The sequence below is a fragment of the Mytilus edulis genome, chromosome 7, assembly GCF_963676685.1.
Source record: "Mytilus edulis chromosome 7, xbMytEdul2.2, whole genome shotgun sequence".
Classification (NCBI taxonomy): Eukaryota; Metazoa; Mollusca; class Bivalvia; order Mytilida; family Mytilidae; genus Mytilus; species Mytilus edulis.
In genome coordinates, this window is record NC_092350.1 from 87347354 (window position 1) to 87370197 (window position 22844).

The following is a 22844-nucleotide window of genomic DNA, read 5'->3' on the forward strand; positions in this document are numbered from 1 at the left end:
GTACATGTATACAAATGTGCGGTGTCCGTCTGTACGTCGTAAAATGGTACAGCATATTATCCTAAAGTCATTAAACTGAATATGGTTGTTTTTTTCATGATGGTCAAACGATCTGTATAATTTTTGAGGATGATTCTTTTATTTTAGAGTTATTGAGTTTATGAAAAAAGAGGGGGTTTTCACATGTCGAGTCGTATCTAAGAAAATATTAATAATTCTTGCATAAAATTTCATATAATAATTTTATTTGCAAAAATACACCCATATGGGTCAAGCAAACACAAATACAACATTTAATACAGACAGTGAAGAATTACAAATATAAACATAAAAAAAAAACAACATAGTAATAAATGGTAATTAATGTAGCCTTTAAAATTTCATATACTTGTTAGTTAAATTATTCTTAAAGATCTGTATACTGTTTCGTGATGATTCTTTAATTCATTTTTTAGTTCTTGAATTTTTATTGAGCTTCAATTTGATATCATAGTCATTATAAACTTCCTTTTAAGCAAGAATAACAAATGAGTCAGGGTATACTTAGCATGACTTCCTGTACAAGCCCCGGGTTATTTCAAAAACATGTATTATGGGTTTTTTTTTCATAAGACGACGGGCGTATATATCATGTGCTCCAAGCGCAGTTGTTTATTTTGGTTTTAAAAAAAAAAAAATTACAAATGTATTAAGAGAAATGATGGAATGACAACAAATACAATGCAATTTCCAATATAATTAATATTTCCAAATGGCATAACTCTTTTAAAGAATAGTTGATATGCACTGGTTTTTGAACGTGTCTATACGATATCAGTTTTATAGAAATTTGGCAAGAATGGTACACTTGAAAAATCTAATTAACCATAAGGACCGAAAGGACAGACAGAGGAATGAACGTGCAATATTTTATGTACCCCGCAATGCGTCGCGCTTTGGTGAAAATATATATATAGTTATTTACCAATGAAATTACGCAAAGGTGATATGTCCAGTCCTCTCGCTATTAATTCAATGTTTTTTGCGAAATCCAAAAATTTCAAAATATGGTCTAGTTTCTCTCTCTGGACAAAAGCATCCTTTAGCATATTCCTTGATAAGATTTTGTTTTTGTTTTCTGATAACATAAAAAAGAAGATATGGTATAATTTCCAATAAGACAACTCTCAACAAGAGACAAACATGCCACAGAAATTAACAACTATAGGTCACCGTACGGTCTTCAAAAAATGAGCAATGCCCATACCTCATAGTCAACTATAAAAACTGTGAACTTAAAAATATTTAGGAGTCTCCCAATTTTATTCAATTGTAATCATTGACCAGAATAAAAGTTTAATTTTATGAATAAATGCGAAATTCCAAAAAGTGATTAAAACGTGAATAGAAGGATTTAAAGGAGTATTGTAATGAAATAGCAGCCAACCAAAAAAAAAAAAAAAAAAAACAACATCTAGAGGTCAACATATGCTATAAATTAATACATAAATTAATGCACGAGTGTGTACAGTACATGTAACCTGTATGTCAAGTTTTAAATTGCAGAGTCTTTAATTTTAAAAGCCGTAAAAATTATCAACAGTCCGTAATCACTTTTCTTGGGATGTTTCTCACTTAGAAAGAGACGTATTTATGATTCACATGATTTTATTTCCGAAAACGCTATTACCAATTTTTAGTTAGCTCTTTACAAGCAATATTTATGGAACAGTTTACCAAATGAAATAAAAATGAGTAATACACATGTATCTTTTAAAACAAAATGTTACAAATTTTTCATCAATTGTGCAAATTAATATGCTTTTTCATTATTATTTAAATACAATTAATTGTATATTGTGTATAATATAACTTTATAATACTCTATGTACTTATAAGTATGTTATTATTATTTTGAGGACTCTCAGGAAGATTAGTTGGATCATCCTCTTGAAATAAAGATTATTTATTTATTTATTTATTTTACAAGATTGATCGTTTATATAAATATACAGTGTTAATTTCCATTGTTTAACCCAAGCGTACATTTTAGATAAATAAATTGAATGAAAACTACGGTTCTTATTTGTGCATTGGGATTAAAAATTCGATATGCATCATTACTTTCATTTGTTTACAACTCTGTCTTGTATTGTTCTGGTCGTACTATTTCAAATATTTAATTTCATGACTGTATCATGTGTTTCCATAAGTTTACCATAGTACTATCACATGGTTGGGTTAAACATTAATGGTAAACCCTAGTTTTTAGTGTTTTAATGTCTAATCTTACCGTTTTAATTTATTGACATAACTGCACGACTCGATTCTCAATTATATGTGGTAAGATAATCGTTGCAAAGAATCCTGCTCAAACTTTAGTGAAAGACGGGTTTAACTTTGCATTGTTGCGAGAGTATATATTCTTTGTTGAAGGCAATTGTAGTGACCTGCAATACAAGTACCATTCAATTGAGTTTAGTTATATGTCTTGTGTTTCTGTCTCAGTCCTAGGTTTTCTATGTTTTGCATGTGACTCAGTGCATCATGACAAGACATTGTTACGTGTACCATGATGAGCTTTCGTGCAAGACTGCTGTGTGTATTTTTTTACCTGGAACATTTGATCAGACTTTGACTTTTTGACTCATGACCTACATGTATGCACGTTGGGTGTGTCATCATGTTGCAGTGTGTTCCTCTGTATATTTCCTTCACCTCAAAATAGAATTTTCAATAGACCTTGCTTCTGAATATTTGGCATGTAGATGTATTGTCATAAGATGATGAGTCTATTGGCACGAGAAACTTCATGTGAGCTTAACCTTTGCCCTTAAGGTAAAACTTGTATTTTTTGTTTGAATTAAATGGAGAATTAACTGTATGATTGGCACTCGTACCACATCTTCTTAGATATATTGTTAGTTTTGTGTACCACAATGACCCTTTTCTCAAAATCCGCTTTGTGTGTTTTTTTGACCAGACTATGACTTTTTGACTCTTGACTTTTGCATATTGGATGTGTCTCTTGGTATGATTACCTTGACGTCAAGTCAGGAGTCTCTGGTTTTTGTTAGTCTTGTATGTTTTTAATTGTAAGTTTATTTTATGATTTGGAGTTTGAATTGGTACACATTTTGTTAAGGGCCATCTGAAGGGATTTTTTGCTTTGTTGAAGATATAAAAAAAGATGTGGTATGATTGCCAATGAAACAACTATCCACAAAAGACCAAAATGACACAGACATTGACAACTATAGGTCACCGTACGGCCTTCAAAAATGAGCAAAGCCCATACCGCATAGTCAGCTATGAGGACCCATTAGTGGCCTTTGACTGATTTCTGCTCTTTTGACATGGTTACTGTCTCTTTTACACATTCCACATTTCTATTCTCAATTTTTAAGAATGTTTGGTTCAGATGAAACGAAATCCCTAAATTTCCGTGAATATCAAGTATGAAAATTTACTGATTCAGTAGCATCATGTGCTGCCAGTTGTGATAGATAATGCAAAATGTTTCAATCATTTTACCTTAGATTTCATTTCATAGACATGTAGGTATGGATAGTCTGCTTTTACATCATAAAATTTACACAGAAGGTATACGCATATCAATAAACTGAACTCAATGCTAAGAACCTATAAAGTACACTTAGACAGAGAGCTCAATCTAGTGAAACACTTTTTTAAGTTGGTCACATTTAACTTGAAATATCACTGTTTGTTACTAAACTGCACCGAGATCCTGAAAAAAAAATGTGCAAGTTAAGTCTATTTAAAGAAGAATCTGATGGAAGTAATAAGCTGATTACTGAAATAAATGTAGAATATGTCTATTAACCACAGATGCCCCTGCTTGTGAAAAAAAATTGAGTAAACTTCCACATATAGATGCAGGATTCGCGTAATTTTGACCGTTTTGTGATCATAAGCATTGTGAATAAGTTTTAAAACATTTGTTTGAGGCAAATTAAAGTTAAAGAACGGAAACAATAGATTTAGCAGTTTTCCTAACTCAAGGCTCCGGGTTGACATTTGTATCATTGGTACTCGTACCACAACTTTTTACATCTAAAAACTCATGAACAGTGACGCCATCGGGACCCAATATCGAACTTAATAGATCTGTGTTATGGGGTAATGTGAATCGCGTATAAGGTTCCTAACAATAACATTTGATTGAGTCAGACTTATTTAAGAGAAAGGAAACAAAAGAGTCAGCACTTATGTTTTTAAAGGGACATGATAACTCTAAAAAAGTGACACTTAAAAATTTAAAATTTGATTTTGTGTTGAGGTGCGTGGGGATCCCGCTTATATGTTCAACCCCACCTTATTCGGTATGTATGTGCCTGGTAAGTCAGGAGCCTGTAATTCAATGAATGTCGTTTTTTATTTGTTACATACTTGTTTTTCGTTCATTTTTTGTACATAAATTTGTTCGTTTATTTTTTCGTTTGAATATTGTTTTACAATGTCATTTCAGTGCCTTTTTATATGCTGTATTGACTTTGTATATGACCTATAGTTGTTAGTGTTTGTGTCATCTGGTCTTTTGTGGAGAGTTCTCATTGGCACTCATGCCACATAAGGGGAAGGGTTGGGATCCCGCTAACATGTTTAACCCCGCCTTATTTTATATGCACGTGCCTATTTTGTTTTTCGTTTATTTTTTGTTCATAAATTAGACCGTTTGTTTTCTCGTTTGAATTGTTTTACATTTTCATGTCGGGGCCTTTAATAGCTGACTTTGCGGTATGAACCTTGCTCATTGTTGAAGACCGTGTGGTGACCTAGGCTACGAACAGTACATTGTATAATTGTTAATTTCTGTGTCATTTAGTCTCTAGTGGAGAGTTCTCATTGGCACTCATGCACCAGCTTCTTTTATATAGTGTGTATAAGTTTTGTAGTATTTGGTTGAGGCAAACTAAAGTTAGGAGAGCGGAACCCGTTTTTATGGGACGTTCGAGACAGACGGACTAGTAGTAACGCTTTATGCCCCTAAATCATGGCGCCAACACCGAAGTTCTGACTATTGTGCTGGTGATACACATCCCACTAGCATTGTCATTAACACATGTACACATAATTTTATTATAAAAATAATTAATCTTAATTTTGATTTCTTTATTTTTGGCCAAATGATTATATGCATGCCCTTCACAATGACTGAATGAGTATCAAATTTGACAAATTTATTGTACATAATTATACATTTTATTATATTTTATAACTTTTTTTCCAACTAATTAAAGCTTACCAACTTATTGATCATCACTTTCCTTTATATGTCTTTTAACATTCTGTTTTGAACAAAAAGATTTGTATGATAAACTTCACATGTATTTCTTTCAAATCTGACATTATTAAAAAGCCATTAAATAAAATGAAGTCGAACTTGATATTTAATGTGCAATCAAATATATATGCAAGTCGTCAACTGGTCAAGTGGCAAGATGCACATATCGTTAGCCATATAAACAACATGTCCTAATTGGGTGGTTTTAAAACCTCTAGCAAAGGCGGATCCAGGTTTTTTGTTGTTGTTGTTGATTATATAGGGAATCAATATTTAATGTTATAAAATAATTTTAGCGTCTTTGACCTACTTTACCTTTTTATACGGAGACTTGCGGTTATCTTCTGTTATGTTCAACAGGAACATTAGAATGATCTAGAATAGAACCCAGATGGAACCAATTGTTGTAATTTGGCCAGTTTCCAATGTAAAATTATGAAAATAAAAAGTATTTACCTTATAGCTTCATATTTCCACGATGCTAAATGTATTTATGAATGAAATATTCTGTTTAAGGTTATAAAATAAGTTTAGCGTCTTTGACCTACTTTATCTTTTTATTCGGATACTTGCGGATATCTTCTCAAAGTTGAACGGGAAAATAAGAATGTTCTAGAAAAGAACCTAGATGAAACCAAGAAGTCGGGTTGCTAGAACCAAACAACCCGGATGTTGAACCAGTTGCCATGGTTTCGAACCAAAGAACCAAGGTTCAGAACCAAAAAAAAAAAAAAGGTTTAGAACCAGAGTGCACGGGTTGAACCCAATTGCAGAGGAAAACGTTACCATTACCGCCTATGGAGAATTAATTGTAAATGTTTACCCAGTAACTATTTAGACCACTTAGCTACCAAGGCCCCTACCCTTTACCAAAAACAACCTGTGACATACCTCCATAAGTCCATGTTCTATCAAATCTCTAATGGCCATTGAAAGATCTCTTCTCACAGTCTGGGTAAGCAAAGCACTGCTTTGTTCTTGACTCTGTACAATAAAAAACAACAAATGAAAGTTTTTAATGACCTTGTCTGACTATACAGTCCTTGCATGGTTGGTAAAATAAACAAGATAAATAAGCTAACTGATATAAGGGTTATTCCAGAAATAAATGTAAGGTGTGGGGGGGGGGGGGTCTTATGTTTACTGGTTAACATTTCACAATTTGCTTCAAAGATCAGTTTGTTAAAATTTTATATTCATTTAAATGTTTTGTGCAGTGGATGTGAAGTATTTACAAACAATTTTTTTGCAAATGTATACTTCACATTAAGCTATACATAAAATGGGATAAAATATTATTTTACTAATTCAACACGTTTACAAAATCTTCAGACTGATAATTTCCATTCTCAGCACAGTCGAGTGATATGACAAATTATTGATAGAAACTATGGGTGCACATGCCCATTGCCAATGAAATTAACTTCGCCATAGGTAACAATAGCCAAATAACAGATTATCATTGGTCATTGCAACTCAAATGCTCTTATCACTCTTGCTGTGCCCAGTCTAGCGAGAAAATCAATCTAGTTGAGATGACAAATGATAATTTATAATTAGAGGTCAGTTTATTCATTCTTACCTCCTCTGAATCGCTGCCATATTCACTGAACCTGTCGTCTTTCTCCTGATTTTTGTCCTCCTCTACGGCTGCCTCTAATACTTTGTTTATAGCAACCTCTAACCTAGCTCGTAAGTCTCTACAAATAGAAACATCAAGCTAAAATCAAGTCCATATTTTTCTATTCCGTATATTTTTTTCATAATGCTTAATTAAGAAGTATTGACTTGGTTACAAGTTTACTCATACATATTCTTTTAACATTTGTTTTCCTTATCAATAACTCAAGTTGGCTCTTACACGAGGAGTTTTAAATCATAATCTACAAATTGTTTTTTTTATCTATTACGAGCCTTATCAGTAAATAAACATTTATATAAACATTTATATATATCTACATATTATAGATCCTTTGAGAGATTTCGAGTGGATTTAGAGAGGATTTGAGTGGATTTCGAGTGGATTTTTGTGTTTACTTCCTTTAATACTTACCCCCAATGATTGCCTTTTGTTGTTTTCTTCAGTAAGTTTCTCTGGAAGTCCCTCCCACCACATCCAAACTGACTAAATACCTACCCCCAATGATTGCCTTTTGTTGTTTTCTTCAGTAAGTTTCTCTGGAAGTCCCTCCCACCACATCCAAACTGACTAAATACCTACCCCCAATGATTGCCTTTTGTTGTTTTCTTCAGTAAGTTTCTCTGGAAGTCCCCCCCACCACATCCAAACTGACTAAATACCTACCCCCAATGATTGCCTTTTGTTGTTTTCTTCAGTAAGTTTCTCTGGAAGTCCCTCCCACCACATCCAAACTAACTAAATACCTACCCCCAATGATTGCCTTTTGTTGTTTTCTTCAGTAAGTTTCTCTTGAAGTCCCTCCCACCACATCCAAACTGACTAAATACCTACCCCCAATGATTGCCTTTTGTTGTTTTCTTCAGTAAGTTTCTCTGGAAGTCCCCTCCCACCACATCCAAACTGACTAAATACCTACCCCCAATGATTGCCTTTTGTTGTTTTCTTCAGTAAGTTTCTCTGGAAGTCCCCCCCACCACATCCAAACTGACTAAATACCTACCCCCAATGATTGCCTTTTGTTGTTTTCTTCAGTAAGTTTCTTTGGAAGTCCCTCCCACCACATCCAAACTGACTAAATACCTACCCCCAATGATTGCCTTTTGTTGTTTTCTTCAGTAAGTTTCTCTGGAAGTCCCTCCCACCACATCCAAACTGACTAAATACCTACCCCCAATGATTGCCTTTTGTTGTTTTCTTCATTAAGTTTCTCTGGAAGTCCCCCCCACCACATCCAAACTGACTAAATACCTACCCCCAATGATTGCCTTTTGTTGTTTTCTTCAGTAAGTTTCTCTGGAAGTCCCCCCCACCACATCCAAACTGACTAAATACCTACCCCCAATGATTGCCTTTTGTTGTTTTCTTCAGTAAGTTTCTTTGGAAGTCCCTCCCACCACATCCAAACTGACTAAATACCTACCCCCAATGATTGCCTTTTGTTGTTTTCTTCAGTAAGTTTCTCTGGAAGTCCCTCCCACCACATCCAAACTGACTAAATACCTACCCCCAATGATTGCCTTTTGTTGTTTTCTTCAGTAAGTTTCTCTGGAAGTCCCTCCCACCACATCCAAACTGACTAAATACCTACCCCCAATGATTGCCTTTTGTTGTTTTCTTCAGTAAGTTTCTCTGGAAGTCCCTCCCACCACATCCAAACTGACTAAATACCTACCCCCAATGATTGCCTTTTGTGGAAGTCCCTCCCACCACATCCAGACTGACTAAATACCTACCCCCAATGATTGCCTTTTGTTGTTTTCTTCAGTAAGTTTCTCTGGAAGTCCCTCCCACCACATCCAAACTGACTAAATACCTACCCCCAATGATTGCCTTTTGTGGAAGTCCCTCCCACCACATCCAGACTGACTAAATACCTACCCCCAATGATTGCCTTTTGTTGTTTTCTTCAGTAAGTTTCTTTGGAAGTCCCTCCCACCACATCCAAACTGACTAAATACCTACCCCCAATGATTGCCTTTTGTTGTTTTCTTTAGTAAGTTTCTCTGGAAGTCCCCCCCACCACATCCAAACTGACTAAATACCTACCCCCAATGATTGCCTTTTGTTGTTTTCTTCAGTAAGTTTCTCTGGAAGTCCCTCCCACCACATCCAAACTGACTAAATACCTACCCCCAATGATTGCCTTTTGTTGTTTTCTTCAGTAAGTTTCTCTGGAAGTCCCTCCCACCACATCCAAACTGACTAAATACCTACCCCCAATGATTGCCTTTTGTGGAAGTCCCTCCCACCACATCCAGACTGACTAAATACCTACCCCCAATGATTGCCTTTTGTTGTTTTCTTCAGTAAGTTTCTCTGGAAGTCCCTCCCACCACATCCAAACTGACTAATGAGGAACATCTGTAGTAACTCGATACTCTTCCTTATAAATGCTTTTGTTTCTTTCACATTCTGTAGAAATTAGATACATTTAAAGAGTTGCATATACATGTATAAATATAGATTCTACTACTATATCAAGCCTTATACACTGTTTCTCTACTGGAGACTGCTGAATTTTCAAAATTAAAACCAAGGCTTGCCAAGTGTTTTCAAAAATATTTAAAGTTTAACACTTGAGTGAAGAAATATCGTAATGTACAAGATTTGGTCGCAACAGGAAATGCAGAGGAAAGCAAGAAAACGTTGAAGTCAAATCAAACAGACCACATGTTTATTAACAAACATAATCAACAGGTCATGAAGAGAATAAATCTGCTAAGAATCAGAGAAATGAATATTATGAAATAATTAACATTGAGTATCAACTGTACAAAGAAAGAATTATTTAAAATCGTGTCCTGGGCAAATGAGGAAATTGTAAGCAGGAAATATTTGGAAAAAACAAGTATCCATTTAAAAAAAAAAAATTGTGTCAAGATTCATGAAATACAAAACGAAGAATTTAAATAGTGTTAAACACCAAAAATTATTAAAAGTTGTGTCTAATCCAGCTATGGCCCTCTACGAATCTATACAGTCTCCTGATTTATTGTATATTTACCTTTTTATTGTGCTTGTTAGTATTTCTGTCTCGTACTTTACAATCTTTTGAAGAGGTATCTGAACAATCACCAGAAGGAAACTAAAAGAAAATACAAGGTTTATACGTTTACTTTTCTACATTGGTTAGAGGTATAGGAGGAGGGTTGAGATCTCACAAACATGTTTAACCCCGCCGCATTTTTGCGCCTGTCCCAAGTCAGGAGCCTCTGGCCTTTGTTAGTCTTGTATTATTTTAATTTTAGTTTCTTGTGTACAATTTGGAAATTAGTATGTCGTTCATTATCACTGGACTAGTATATATTTGTTTAGGGGCCAGCTGAAGGACGCCTCCGGGTGCGGGAATTTCTCGCTACATTGAAGACCTGTTGGTGACCCTCTGCTGTTGTTTTTTATTTGGTCGGGTTGTTGTCTCTTTGACACATTCCCCATTTCCATTCTCAATTTTAAGGTTTATACAATTTATAAATGGTTTATAACAACCTTCCCTTCCTCTATTTTCAAATTCCTTAAAAAAATCATGACACTTCTGGCCTTTTTTTATAAGCTATAAATTATTTTTTGCCAATTTTTTTTTTAATTTTTCCTTAAAAAAATTAAATTACAGTTACACGTCTGTAATTTAATAGAAGTGCCAGTGCAATAACTTTAAAACAATCTTTTTATATCATAAATATCTTGAAGAAATGAAGGTTTGAGAGCAAATGCAATGTAATTTCCACTATAATTAATGTTTCCAAAGGACATAACTCTATTAAAATTAATTAATCAGAACTTATTTTTAAACTTTTTGAGACATTGCTGATGTAAACCTATGATATATATTTCATAAAAATCAGACAAGCATTGTACACATGAGAGAGCTAGCAATGCACATTTTCATACAATGTTTATTTTCCAAAGGGCATAACTCCCTTAAAATTAATAACTCACTGATGCAAAAAATATTGACACATTTAAATCTGACAAACCTTATGAACTGTACATGTGCATCTCTCCTTTCCTAAAGGCCCAGGACTTGTTGCCTCCCCTGAAAAAGACATTTTATGTTCTTCAAAAATGAAATACACTAAAAATAACAAAAAAATACTGTTTTAGAAATGATCATATGTGCAGAATGCACTTCAAGTAAGTAAGAAGCCTTGTGTGACGAGTGGTCTAAGAAGTTCATCTATTATATCATTAGTTAGTCAACACTCAAGGTTGTGAGTTCCCAACTCTGATCATGAGCATAACATTACTCATACCAACCATCTATTATATCATTAGTTAGTCAACACTCAAGGTTGTGAGTTCCCAACCCTGATCATGAGCATACAATTACTCATACCAACTTTACAGCTCATGTGAGTTCCCAACCCTGATCATGAGCATAACATTACTCATACCAACTTTACAGCTCATGTGAGTTCCCAACCCTGATCATGAGCATAACATTACTCATACCAACTTTACAGCTCATCAATACATTACCAAGTAGTATAAGATGCAAGGATATTGATTTTTTTCTCTCACAATTTTGGTTATTCTAAGATCAAAGATGAGTTGGGTCCTTTTTTTACAAACTGTCATATTTGTAAATATAAAACAAAGGTTATGAGGTTTCCATATATAACAAAAAATCAGTACATGCAGAGCAAAGAACACACACAAAGTAAAACAACTCTTTTGTTGCTGTTCTTCATCTTAAAGTCACAATGAGGCCTTCAACAGGGTGCAAAACAAAACCTCTCACCTCACAAGTCACAATGAGGTCTTCAACAGGGTGCAAAACAAAACCTCACAAGTCACAATGAGGCCTTCAACAGAGTGCAAAACAAAACCTCTCACCTCACTGCAATTTTCAGCTTTAAGCACATGCATATGTATTAAATCAAATTAATAAATTTGATTAAAATAATTGTAACTCATCAAAGTTGAATAGAAGTACCTTTCTACCCCCATGCAATCAATTCAGAAACAGCTTATGGTTGAAAAATATCCTATATTTGATGGTTCTTGTTAGATCTATCTATTGTTATATATTTTATTAGTATTGCTAAACTTAAAGGTGACAAAGAGAGCACTTAGTATATATATATATGCATATTATAAAAGCAGGTTAAAAGAATATAAAACTAAATAACTAGAGGCTCTTAAGAGCCTGTGTCGCTCACCTTGGTCTATGTGCATATTAAACAAAGGACACAGATGGATTCATGACAAAATTGTGTTTTGGTGATGGTGATGTGTTTGTAGATCTTACTTTACTGAACATTCTTGCTTCTTACAATTATTTCAATTTATAATGAACTTGGCCCATTAGTTACAGAGAAAAATATTTGGTTAAAATTTACAAAATTATTAAAAATTGACTATAAAGGGCAATAACTCCTTAAGGGAACAGGTCAGTTTGACTTGTTTGTGGATCTTACTTTGCTGAACATTATTGCTGTTTATAGTTTATCTCTATCTATAACTAGAGGCTCTAAAGAGCCTGTGTCGCTCACCTTGGTCTATGTGCATATTAAACAAAGGACACAAATGGATTCATGACAAAATTGTATTTTGGTGATGGTGATGTGTTTGAAGTTCTTACTTTACTGAACGATTTTGCTTCTTACAATTATATCTATCATGAACTTTGCCCATTAGTAACAGAGAACTATATTTGGTAAAAATTTACATAAATTTACCAAATTAATGAAAATTGTTAAAAATTGACTATAAAGGGCAATAACTCCTTAAGGGGTAAATTGACCATTTAGGTCATGTTGACTTATTTGTAGATCTTACTTTGCTGAACATTATTGCTGTTTACAGTTTATCTCTAACTATAATAATATTCAAGATAATAACCAAAAACAGCAAAATTTCTTCAAAATTACCAATTCAGGGGCAGCAACCCAACAACCGATTGACCGATTCATCTGAAAATTTCAGGGCAGATAGTTCTTGACCTGATAAACATTTTTATCCCCTGTCAGATTTCCTCAAAATGCTTTGGTTTTTGAGTTATAAGCCAAAAACTGCATTTTACCCCTATGTTCTATTTTTAGCGGTGGCGGCCATCTTGGTTGGTTGACCAGGTCACGCCACACATTTTTTAAACTAGATACCCCAAAGATGATTGTGGCCAAGTTTGGATTAATTTGGCCAAGTAGTTTCAGAGGAGAAGATTTTTGTAAAAGATTACTTTAATTTACGAAAAATGGTTAAAAATTGACTATAAAGGGCAATAACTCCTAAACGGGTCAACTGACCATTTTGGTCATGTTGACTTATTTGTAGATCTTACTTTGCTGAACATTATTGCTGTTTACAGTTTATCTCTAACTATAATAATATTCAAGATAATAACCAAAAACAGCAAAATTTCTTCAAAATTACCAATTCAGGGGCAGCAACCCAACAACCGATTGACCGATTCATCTTAAAATTTCAGGGCAGATAGATCTTGACCTGATAAACATTTTTACCCATGTCAGATTTGCTCTAAATGCTTTGGTTTTTGAGTTATAAGCCAAAAACTGCATTTTACCCCTATGTTCTATTTTTAGCCGTGGCGGCCATCTTGGTTGGTTGACCGGGTCACGCCACACATTTTTTAAACTAGATACCCCAATAATGATTGTGGCCAAGTTTGGTTTGATTTGGCCCAGTAGTTTCAGAGGAGAAGATTTTTGTAAAAGTTAACGACGACGGACGACGACGGACGACGGACGCCAAGTGATGAGAAAAGCTCACTTGGCCCTTCGGGCCAGGTGAGCTAATAATATTCAAGATAATAACCAAAAACAGCAAAATTTCCTTAAAAATTTCCAATTCAGGGGCAGCAACCCAACAACCAGTTGTCAGATTCATCTAAAAATTTCAGGGCAGATAGATCATGACTTGCAAAACAATTTAACCCCCTTGTCTGAATTGCTCTTAATGCTTTGGTTTCAGAGTTATAAGCCAAAATCTACATTTTACCCCTATGTTCTATTTTTAGCCATGGCGGCCATCTTGGTTGGTTGGCAGGGTCACGCCACACATTTCTTAAACTAGATACCTCAATGATGATTGTGGCCAAGTTTGGATTAATTTGGCCCAGTGGTTTCAGAGGAGAAGATTTTTGTAAAAGTTAACAACGACGAGGGACGACGGAAACGGACGACGACGGACGCAAAGTGATGGGAAAAGCTCATTTGGCAATTCGGGCCAGGTGGGCTAAAAATGGAGATAATTTCATTTTAAGGTATCTGAAATTCTAATTGTCATTAATGTGTTCCACTTGAAGGTACACAACAACTCTCATGGATTTAGCAATTACCACCTGTCCACTATAAACACACAGATTTTGACATGTTCACCTGTCCACCATGGACAGACACGCTGCTCTCCTGGCTTAAAATTCATTTTAGAAGTTGTACAAAAATATTGCAAGCTCTGCATGTGCTGCATCACTATGAAAGAACATTAATTGAGGAATGACTGTAATAATTTTTCTGTCTATTAAGAAATAACATAAAAAATTTGGTGCACACTGAATAGCGCGTGTAGCGGGTTATTTAACAGTGTGAACCACATTTTTTATGTTATTTCGAATAGACAGAAAAAATATTACAGTCATTTCTTATAATTTAATTCTAAATTCCATTTTAAACCGTAGAAAACCATGCAAAAAACGTCGATGACGTCACGGTCACATGACTAAATTATGTCTATGGGCTGATAACAAAATAACGTCAGCCAATCAGAAGACGTGTTACATCCAAAATTAAATTATTGGCATGTGAACTCTAAAAAGTTGCCACAAGGGACCATATAGATCAAATCTTACTATGGACAGTTGGCAATGACAAAATTCAAAGCTATTCCAGGCGTATTTTCATGTTGAGTCTTTAATCTATTTTTAGATCTTATTTTGCTTATATCTTTGCTAGCCACAGTTTTTCTCTGTTTACTATAGTTTCTATTAAAAAAATTCTAATGGGAATGACTTGTCATTAAAGGGCAATAACCCTAGGATGCTCAGAGCTTTTTAAGAAGGCTCTTCTGAGTAGTACTTTCCTTTGTATAGAAATTCTTAAGATCTGACTGACATCCTAATAGATTATGATAACTATTGTCATATGAACTGCCGAAGAGAGCTGACTTATAAAGCTCCAAGCATACTTGTAATAATAAATCTATGATCCCTAACAAAACAAGTAACCTTTCTGAAATCATTTGAGTTACTTCTCCTTACAAATTTCAGATCCAGTAATTCTAATTTTAAGCAAATTAATATTTTAAAATACATGGGTGCTTACATTATTTGATGGGTCATTAATTGTTAGTGTGATAAAAGAAGGGAAAATATGATAAAATAATACAGAAAAATAGCAACTATGTTATTTCTAAGTCAGGAAGGAAAATCCCTCAACTAGAGAATTAAAAGCATTACCAGGTCAAAATTTCATAAAATTCGCCAAATATTTTTTGTGAGTAATCAAATTAATTATACAATGAAAAATAAAATCTTTGGGTTACAATGAAAGCGTTTTCGTAACCCCATTTTGAATAGACCACCTATAGCTTGAGTGCTAAAAACAAGGTTATTTTATATAATTTAGAAAATTATCAGATTAAAATTTAGCAGTCAGAAAACTTCAATTCCGTCTGTTGTTCCCAATTGCTTAATAGAAAATAATTTTTTGCTATTGCGAAATTTAGCAATATCTAAAATCTTGTCAACATTGAAAGTACCGAACAAAAAAATTAACCAGTGCCACAAGCAAAAGAAGTTTTGACCCAGTCCATCACCTTGTAAAAACTGTATAAATCTTTCTAAATCAGTTATCTGTGTAGATAACTGCCGAATCAGCTTTTCTTTAACCTTGCCTGGGTTAACTATCTGGAAAAGAAAAAAAAGTTATAAAATTACTACATGTATATAAAGTTTACTGGTTTTCATGTATTGTGAATTCAGAAATTATTGCATGCATTTATTATTGTGATTTTGGCATTTTGGACTAAGTGCAATTTCAATTTTAGCAATATTGAGAAAATTCATATAAAAAATTTCAAAATGAGAGTTTAAATTGCTGGAATTATAATTTATTATAACCCTGTCGCATTCTTCTCAATAATAAAAACATCCCAATAATAGAATTAAAATTTCATAAAGGCAAGGATCATCAACGACCAGACAAAAACCCTTAAAATTATCAACTGCCCATTTAACTTTGACCAATCCAGCTTTAAAAGGATTTTTAGTGTACTCAAATTACAAATTATTATTTGAAAAGGCATGCAATATATTTAGAGTTAGATTCCAAGCTTAGACCAGAAATAAGATTTTTTTTTTGTTGTTGTTGCCCTTATGTACCAAAAATCATCTCAAAATCATCAGTCAACAACTGTAATCCTGCCAAAAAAACAAAATAATGAAAATATGTCAGGACAAATGTTTCTTATCAGAATATCTGAACAAAAGAATGATACACATATATAAGTAACAATATATGCCCGGACCACTTAGTACGGCATATAAAAAATGAAGGCACAAGATAATTACCTCTCCAACAGCATGATCAACAATCTGTTTTAACTGATCCGTGCTATAAAATACAGACATTGATAACATTAAATAGTCATAACTAATAAATTGTTGATAATTATTACTGTAAATTCAGACATCATTGACAAAATTTATTTTTGCAATTTTGACATTATTGAGTTTTCTTCATGAATATTTATTTGAATAGGAATTCTTGTTATTGCAATGCTCAGTTTGTATAATTTATATAAATAAAACTTTCTGATAATTTCTAAATTTACAGTATTATATTTTTTTCCTCAGTATAATTTCATTTTTTAAACTTTTCTACAAAATGCCAAAGAATAAAATTATTGCACTTTTATTTTGAGTTTTCAACTGACAAAGAATTTTTAATAGTATTGAAGGTTAATAATTTTATTCAATTTGTAATGGACTTTTTTTTAGTTTGTGATTGATTTTCATTTTTAATTGTTGTGATGTGCTGTTGTTTGGAATTTTTAAGTTGGTTTTGTGTGGAATTTTACATAAGCAGGTTAGTTGTGGTATGCTATTGTTTGGATATGTTGTCTGTTTTAGTAATTTTTTTTCTGATGCCAAAAGTTTATTAATACACATGACCAAGATAACGAAGGGTAAGACTGTGAAATCTTTAAAATAATAAATAACCTTTAGAAATGTTTTTTATTGTTGTGAAAATGATACATCGTTTTCTGTTGGTATTAAACACCCCTTTCATCAGGCTTGGCTATACAACTTTTTTTATTTGTTGAGAAAAGTGGAGAACCCTGATACTGATAGAATCATGAACCTTGTCAAATAGGATTGGAGTCAAACACAAACTGCTTAAAAACAAGTTGGTCAAGTTCAAGCAAGTGCATGTAGTGATTAATATAGTTTGATAACTGACACCTAGACCAAAAAGGCCCAATGCAAGCTTTACTGATTTACATTGTACATCAGTTTATAACATCCCCCTATTTACCTGAGACTGTCAAAGCCTTCCAGATTAAGATCCAGTTTATGTTTCAGTTCATCGATGACAACTTTTTGTTTCTCCATCACTTTGGATGTAGGTACCACATCAGCATCGCCAGTCTATAGAAAATATGTATAAGAAATTTATTGTAGACCATTATATGTACAAATATATATATATATTAACATGAAAATAATTTTATTAAACATAATCATTACCAGAAAACATCCAGATTTTTAACAACATCATTTGTCACATTAATGGATGCCACATTTGGAGCAAGATCTGAACACCAGAATTCACCCCTGGTTTTTGGTGGAGTTCATGTTTCTCCCTTTTTATTTTTTTTATGTCATGTTTTGTTAACTGTTGACGGGTATTTTATTAGTTTTTGCTGAAAGACTCGTGTTAAGCTTGAGAACTGTGTTAACTACTTTTTTGGGGAGGGGGTGTAGTAAAAATTTTCTACAAACCTCATAAGCATAAGTTTCTAATTCTTCCAGTTGTTTCTTCAGCTGTTCTATTAACTCCCTCTGTTTCTCTCTTTGCTCTATTAGTTTCTGTTCATGTTCCTGATCACTCTGTAATAAAAGGTAGAAAAATGTTAAGGGCTGTTCCAAATACAGTCTACTCTTGTTATCTCGAAGTCAGTCAGACCAGAGAAATATTTCGAGATAAACATAGTTAGACTCAATAAAAACCCGGAAGTTTGAAAGACCAAGGGACACAACTCTTCCTTAGCTTGGTAAAGCTAAAATAAGTCCAGATGAATCTGAGAAGAAGGGGATCGATATACTTGTATCAGATCAATGTACTTGTATGTCATGGTCTTTCATTATTATAATAAATTTATTTTTACTTATTCAATTGAATTGTTTCAGTTACAATTTTTTCCTATGGCTTTTTTTATTCGAGAGAGTAATATACAATCCATCTTAGCATTATTAAAATTGAGAATGGAAATGGGGAATGTGCCAAAGGGACAACAACCTGACCATAGAACAGACAACAGCAGAAGGTCACCAATAGGTCTTCAATGCAGCGAGAAATTCCCGCACCCGGAGTTGTCCTTCAGCTGGCCCCTAAACTATTATACACATTAGGCCAATTAAAATTAATTGATAGATTTTCATCCCCGCCCGCCCCTCTGAAATCGTCCGGCCCCGATTTTTTTTATTTTATAAAATTTACGATTTACGAATTTTGTTCGTTTCCGTTACCGATAACCGTTAAAATTTCGTTTCATTTATGACTTCCTGTTTCAATTTTCGGTTTTGTACCTCGAGTAAATCTAACCAAAATGATTGTCGACATATTCTGCTGCTCTATGATGACAACATCATCTTTCGAGAGTAAAAACTGATGAATGACGTGAAATACTCGTGTTACGAGAAAAACGCTGTGTCCTAGACCACAAATCGCGGTATGTCACAAACTTCTGTGATTAGAAAACTGGATTTTTTTAGGCAATAACTTTGTGTCAGGAAGTTTAAATAAGAAAGATATCCAAAGCGCAAAAATCGTGGAACCCATTGATACAGAAAACATGACTGAATTAAAGATATTGAAACACAAACACGAACTTGTTTATTGAGTTTAAAAAGTCGACTAACATACGCTTTTTATTTACAGAAGACCTTAGATTTTACCCATGACTGTCTTTTCTTGTTGATTAACACAAAATGTCCCAATATCCCCAAAAGGGTCATTAAACAACAACTTCTTTTTTTTTTATTAAGTCCACATGTGTTTTACATGGTAATTATATTTTCATCTTGCATAAATGCATAAGTACCAACCCTATTATTTTAAACACTGTTTGTGTTTTCATTTTATTCTGTACTCATAATAATTGTGTTGCATACCAATGCATTTGCTTCATTTTATGGGTACTAAAAACAATCGTTTAGGAACCCAAATACATTTGGTGTAGAAAGTCCAACTGAAGAGAGCATTTCTACACGTCTTTGTTGTTTAGTTTCTAAAGCCTCAATTAGAGACATGTATTTTAGGATTTGAAAAATAATGTAAGATTCCTCATACCTGTGTATACATGATATAAGCTTATTATTACACTTGCATACATGAAGAACTCGTCACAAAATGGTTTCATATGAAATAAAATTAAAAAAAATTAAATCCTCCCACCCGCCCCATTTTTTTCAAAAATTTGGATGAAAATCTACTAATTAATTTTAGTTGGCCTTATAAAGGTCGTTTAAAGTTGACAAAATTGTATATCCTCAGATACAAGAGATTTTAGAAAATCTAGATTTCTCTTCTTTTTCTTTTATCTCACTCTTTCTTTTCAAAAGAAAATACAACAAGATTAAAGAAGCTGATTGAGTAGTTTTTGTTATCTCCCCTTTAATTTATACACATCCAAGCTCATCAGTGTAAATCATTAATAACTGTTTTTGTAAACACTTTAAATACTTTTTCATGAACATTTACAATGTATCACTAATTATTTATAAAAAAGATAATCTTAAAAGGTAAACACTCGTAGAAATAGCATGTCATTAATCAATACAGTGGTCAGTGACCAGAAATTTAATTACACATGTTTTGTCAAATTAACTCTTCAATCCATAAATCCTGGTGGTCATGTTTTTGACATATGTGTGTATCAGTTCAAGATAAATAATGAATTGTGAATGCTTTTGTTAACCTTGGGATCAAAAATTTAGTTTGACTAAACCAAAATTTCGACTCATCAGGAGTCGAAATACATATGTTTATATGAAACAAAGTTCGGGACCATGTGAAAACTTGACTCATCAGCAATTTCGAGTCGACCGAGTTCAAGACAACAAGAGTTAACTGTATAAATGTATGGGGGATGCAGGATGGGAGACACTCAAATAAATAAGTTGTGGGTGGGTTTTTTTTTGTAAAGTAAAACAAACATTGCATTCCGGTGCAGTATTTTCTCGCTGTTTTCTGATCTTTCATTTGTCTTTGGTCAGTTTTGTCTCTTTGACACATTCCCCATTTTCCATTCTCAATTTTATTTTATATAATGAGTGGTTGGTGTCTATAATAAGTCCTCCAATCCCCAGTATTAGTTATATGAGTGGTTGGTGTCTATAATAAGTCCTCCAATCCCCAGTATTAATTATATAATGAGTGGTTGGTGTCTATTAGTCCTCCCATCCCCAGTATTAATTCTATAATGAGTGGTTGGTGTCTATAATAAGTCCTCCCATCCCAACTATTAATTATATAATGAGTGGTTGGTGTCTATGATAAGTCCTCCAATCCCCAGTATTAATTATATAATGAGTGGTTGGTGTCTATAATAAGTCCTCCAATCCCCAGTATTAATTATATAATGAGTGGTTGTGTCTATAAGTCCTTCCATCCCCAGTATTAATTATATACCTGTAGATTGAGTTTGTTTTTAGAAGTTCTGTCTCAAAATTGTAATTTTTCTCAGGTTTCAATTTTTCATATTTCGACCTTGGTTTTAAAATGTGTTCAAAAAACATTTTAAAATGTGGACTTACCATTTCCTACTGAACCTCCTCTAACTTTTTGTCTATGAGCTGATAAACAAAACGATGTCAGCCAATCAGGCGACGTGTTACATTCAAAATTAAATATTTTTTAATGTGGACTTACCATATCCTCTTGAACCTCCTCTAACTTTTTGTCTAAACATAATCTTGCATCAGGAATACCTCTAAAGGCAAACTCTTCCAATTCTTGTAATAATGTCTACAGGAGTAAAATAGCATTTAATGAATGGTCAATATTTGTTAAGGAGATTTTTTATAACTTGTAAATTTATGTTCTATACACAGTATTGCCTATAAGTTACAAGATAGCTCATGTGCATTTCATCATTTTCTCCTGGGAAGCAATGGCCGGTCAGCTTAAAGAGGGTAGTAATTCCTTTAACGTCAGGTGACAAACAGTCATTTTCGGCTACTGTTAGCGTTAAATTGGTTAATATTTTACTGTGATAGTCAAATTATTCTTATCGTGATTCGTCAGAGGTCTCAAATAATTATCGTTATCGTCATTGGAAAAACATTAACGTAATTTGTTGTTATTGTTTAAAAGAAAGTGTACATTTTATCGTCAAACACCACAGCCCGTTCAAACCAAAGACTTTACAATTGGAAGTTGCTGCTTCTCTGCTAACAGTCAGGGGTACCGGTACTACTTAAACTAGTTAATTTTATTTACTTGAACAAGCAAAAAAAAATATACACATATAAGTAAATAAATAATGTTTGAATAATCTCCCTATAATTTTCTCCAAAATTTACTTGTATTATAAGTAAATTTTTCTTACAATCCCACAAAAATCCTCAAGTTTTGAGATGTAAAATCATGCCTTTAAGATTTTTCTCAGGCTTGCACAAATTTTTTCATTAAAGTTCAATGTTTCATCTCATTGATTCATCAAAGAAACTTATTGAGCAAAGATTTTGTATATTGCGCAAGGCCTTCAAAAATTGCTCCTTCGAGGGTTGTAAATAAGCAGTGTTATGAAGATAACAGACAAATGGGATTTTCATTGTCCATGAAATTACACTTAAATCATTAGTAAAGACATAAGTTAAAATTCTATTAGACGAAAGAAATCTCAAGAATTCAAGAAAAGAAGAAAGGATGACTCTTTTACTTATACATGTACAAGTAAAAAATTCTGAATGTCTAAGGGACATAACTAAGCCAATTTTTTGTTACCTATACATGTACAAGTAAATAAAATTCACTTGTATAAGTATCCTACAAATTTACTTATATGTGTACATATTTTTTTACTTGTTCAAGTAAATAAAATTAACTTGTTTAAGTAGTACCCCTGACTGGCTAAGCACTTAGCAAAGACTGGTTGCCTTGAAGTCAGAATAATGTGACTTGTCTGGCTCACGGTATCAGTCTTGTAAAAAGCAGGGTTATTATTCAAATTAAAGTGAATATGATCATGTCCTAATAACTAGTACTGTTAACAAACTTTTTTTCGTGGATACTTTATTTCATTTTAGCCTTTTCTATCCCAAATTGCAGCGATTTAATTTCACTATTTTTCAATTTACCTGATCTAGTTAGACAAGGAAAGACACAGGTTTTAAAATTTCACAACAATTTATGTTCGTGTTTTTTCATTCTCGTGAAAGTTGTGAGAATAAATCGTTCACAAAAATAAATTGTTCTCCAAAATTGGTAAGTTTACAGTATGCATATTAATTTGCCCCTGGACATTAAGCAGCCATCTATCTTCAATAATTTTAAATTGTTCTGATTTTACCTCTTTATCATCAGGAGGAGCACTAACAATCTGTTTTAATCTAAATTGGACATGGGCAAAATGTGTGGTCAGGGCTAGTAGTGATGAATTTAGCTGTTCTTGCTCTTCTTCTAACTGTCGTAACTGATCGTTCTGTGCATAATGGCTGAAAAATTTATAAATATA

General features: G+C 33.3%; 2 protein-coding genes across 2 annotated transcripts in view; both read right to left on the reverse strand.

Moving 5' to 3' along the window:
- The window catches only part of LOC139483476 (RUN domain-containing protein 1-like), a 393318-nt gene that overhangs the window by 370144 nt on the left and 330 nt on the right, over positions 1-22844 (reverse strand). The window contains exons 2-12 of the mRNA XM_071267497.1: positions 22680-22824; positions 21038-21133; positions 17887-17994; positions 17420-17532; positions 16453-16495; positions 15699-15789; positions 10901-10959; positions 9931-10011; positions 9202-9338; positions 6867-6984; positions 6176-6268 (exon numbers count right to left, since the gene is read on the reverse strand). Coding sequence (XP_071123598.1) covers positions 6176-6268; positions 6867-6984; positions 9202-9338; positions 9931-10011; positions 10901-10959; positions 15699-15789; positions 16453-16495; positions 17420-17532; positions 17887-17994; positions 21038-21133; positions 22680-22824 — 1084 coding nt within the window. The remainder of the gene's footprint in view (positions 1-6175; positions 6269-6866; positions 6985-9201; positions 9339-9930; positions 10012-10900; positions 10960-15698; positions 15790-16452; positions 16496-17419; positions 17533-17886; positions 17995-21037; positions 21134-22679; positions 22825-22844) is intronic.
- The window catches only part of LOC139482710 (uncharacterized), a 384200-nt gene that overhangs the window by 105968 nt on the left and 255388 nt on the right, over positions 1-22844 (reverse strand). The gene's annotated exons all lie outside the window — the stretch shown is intronic.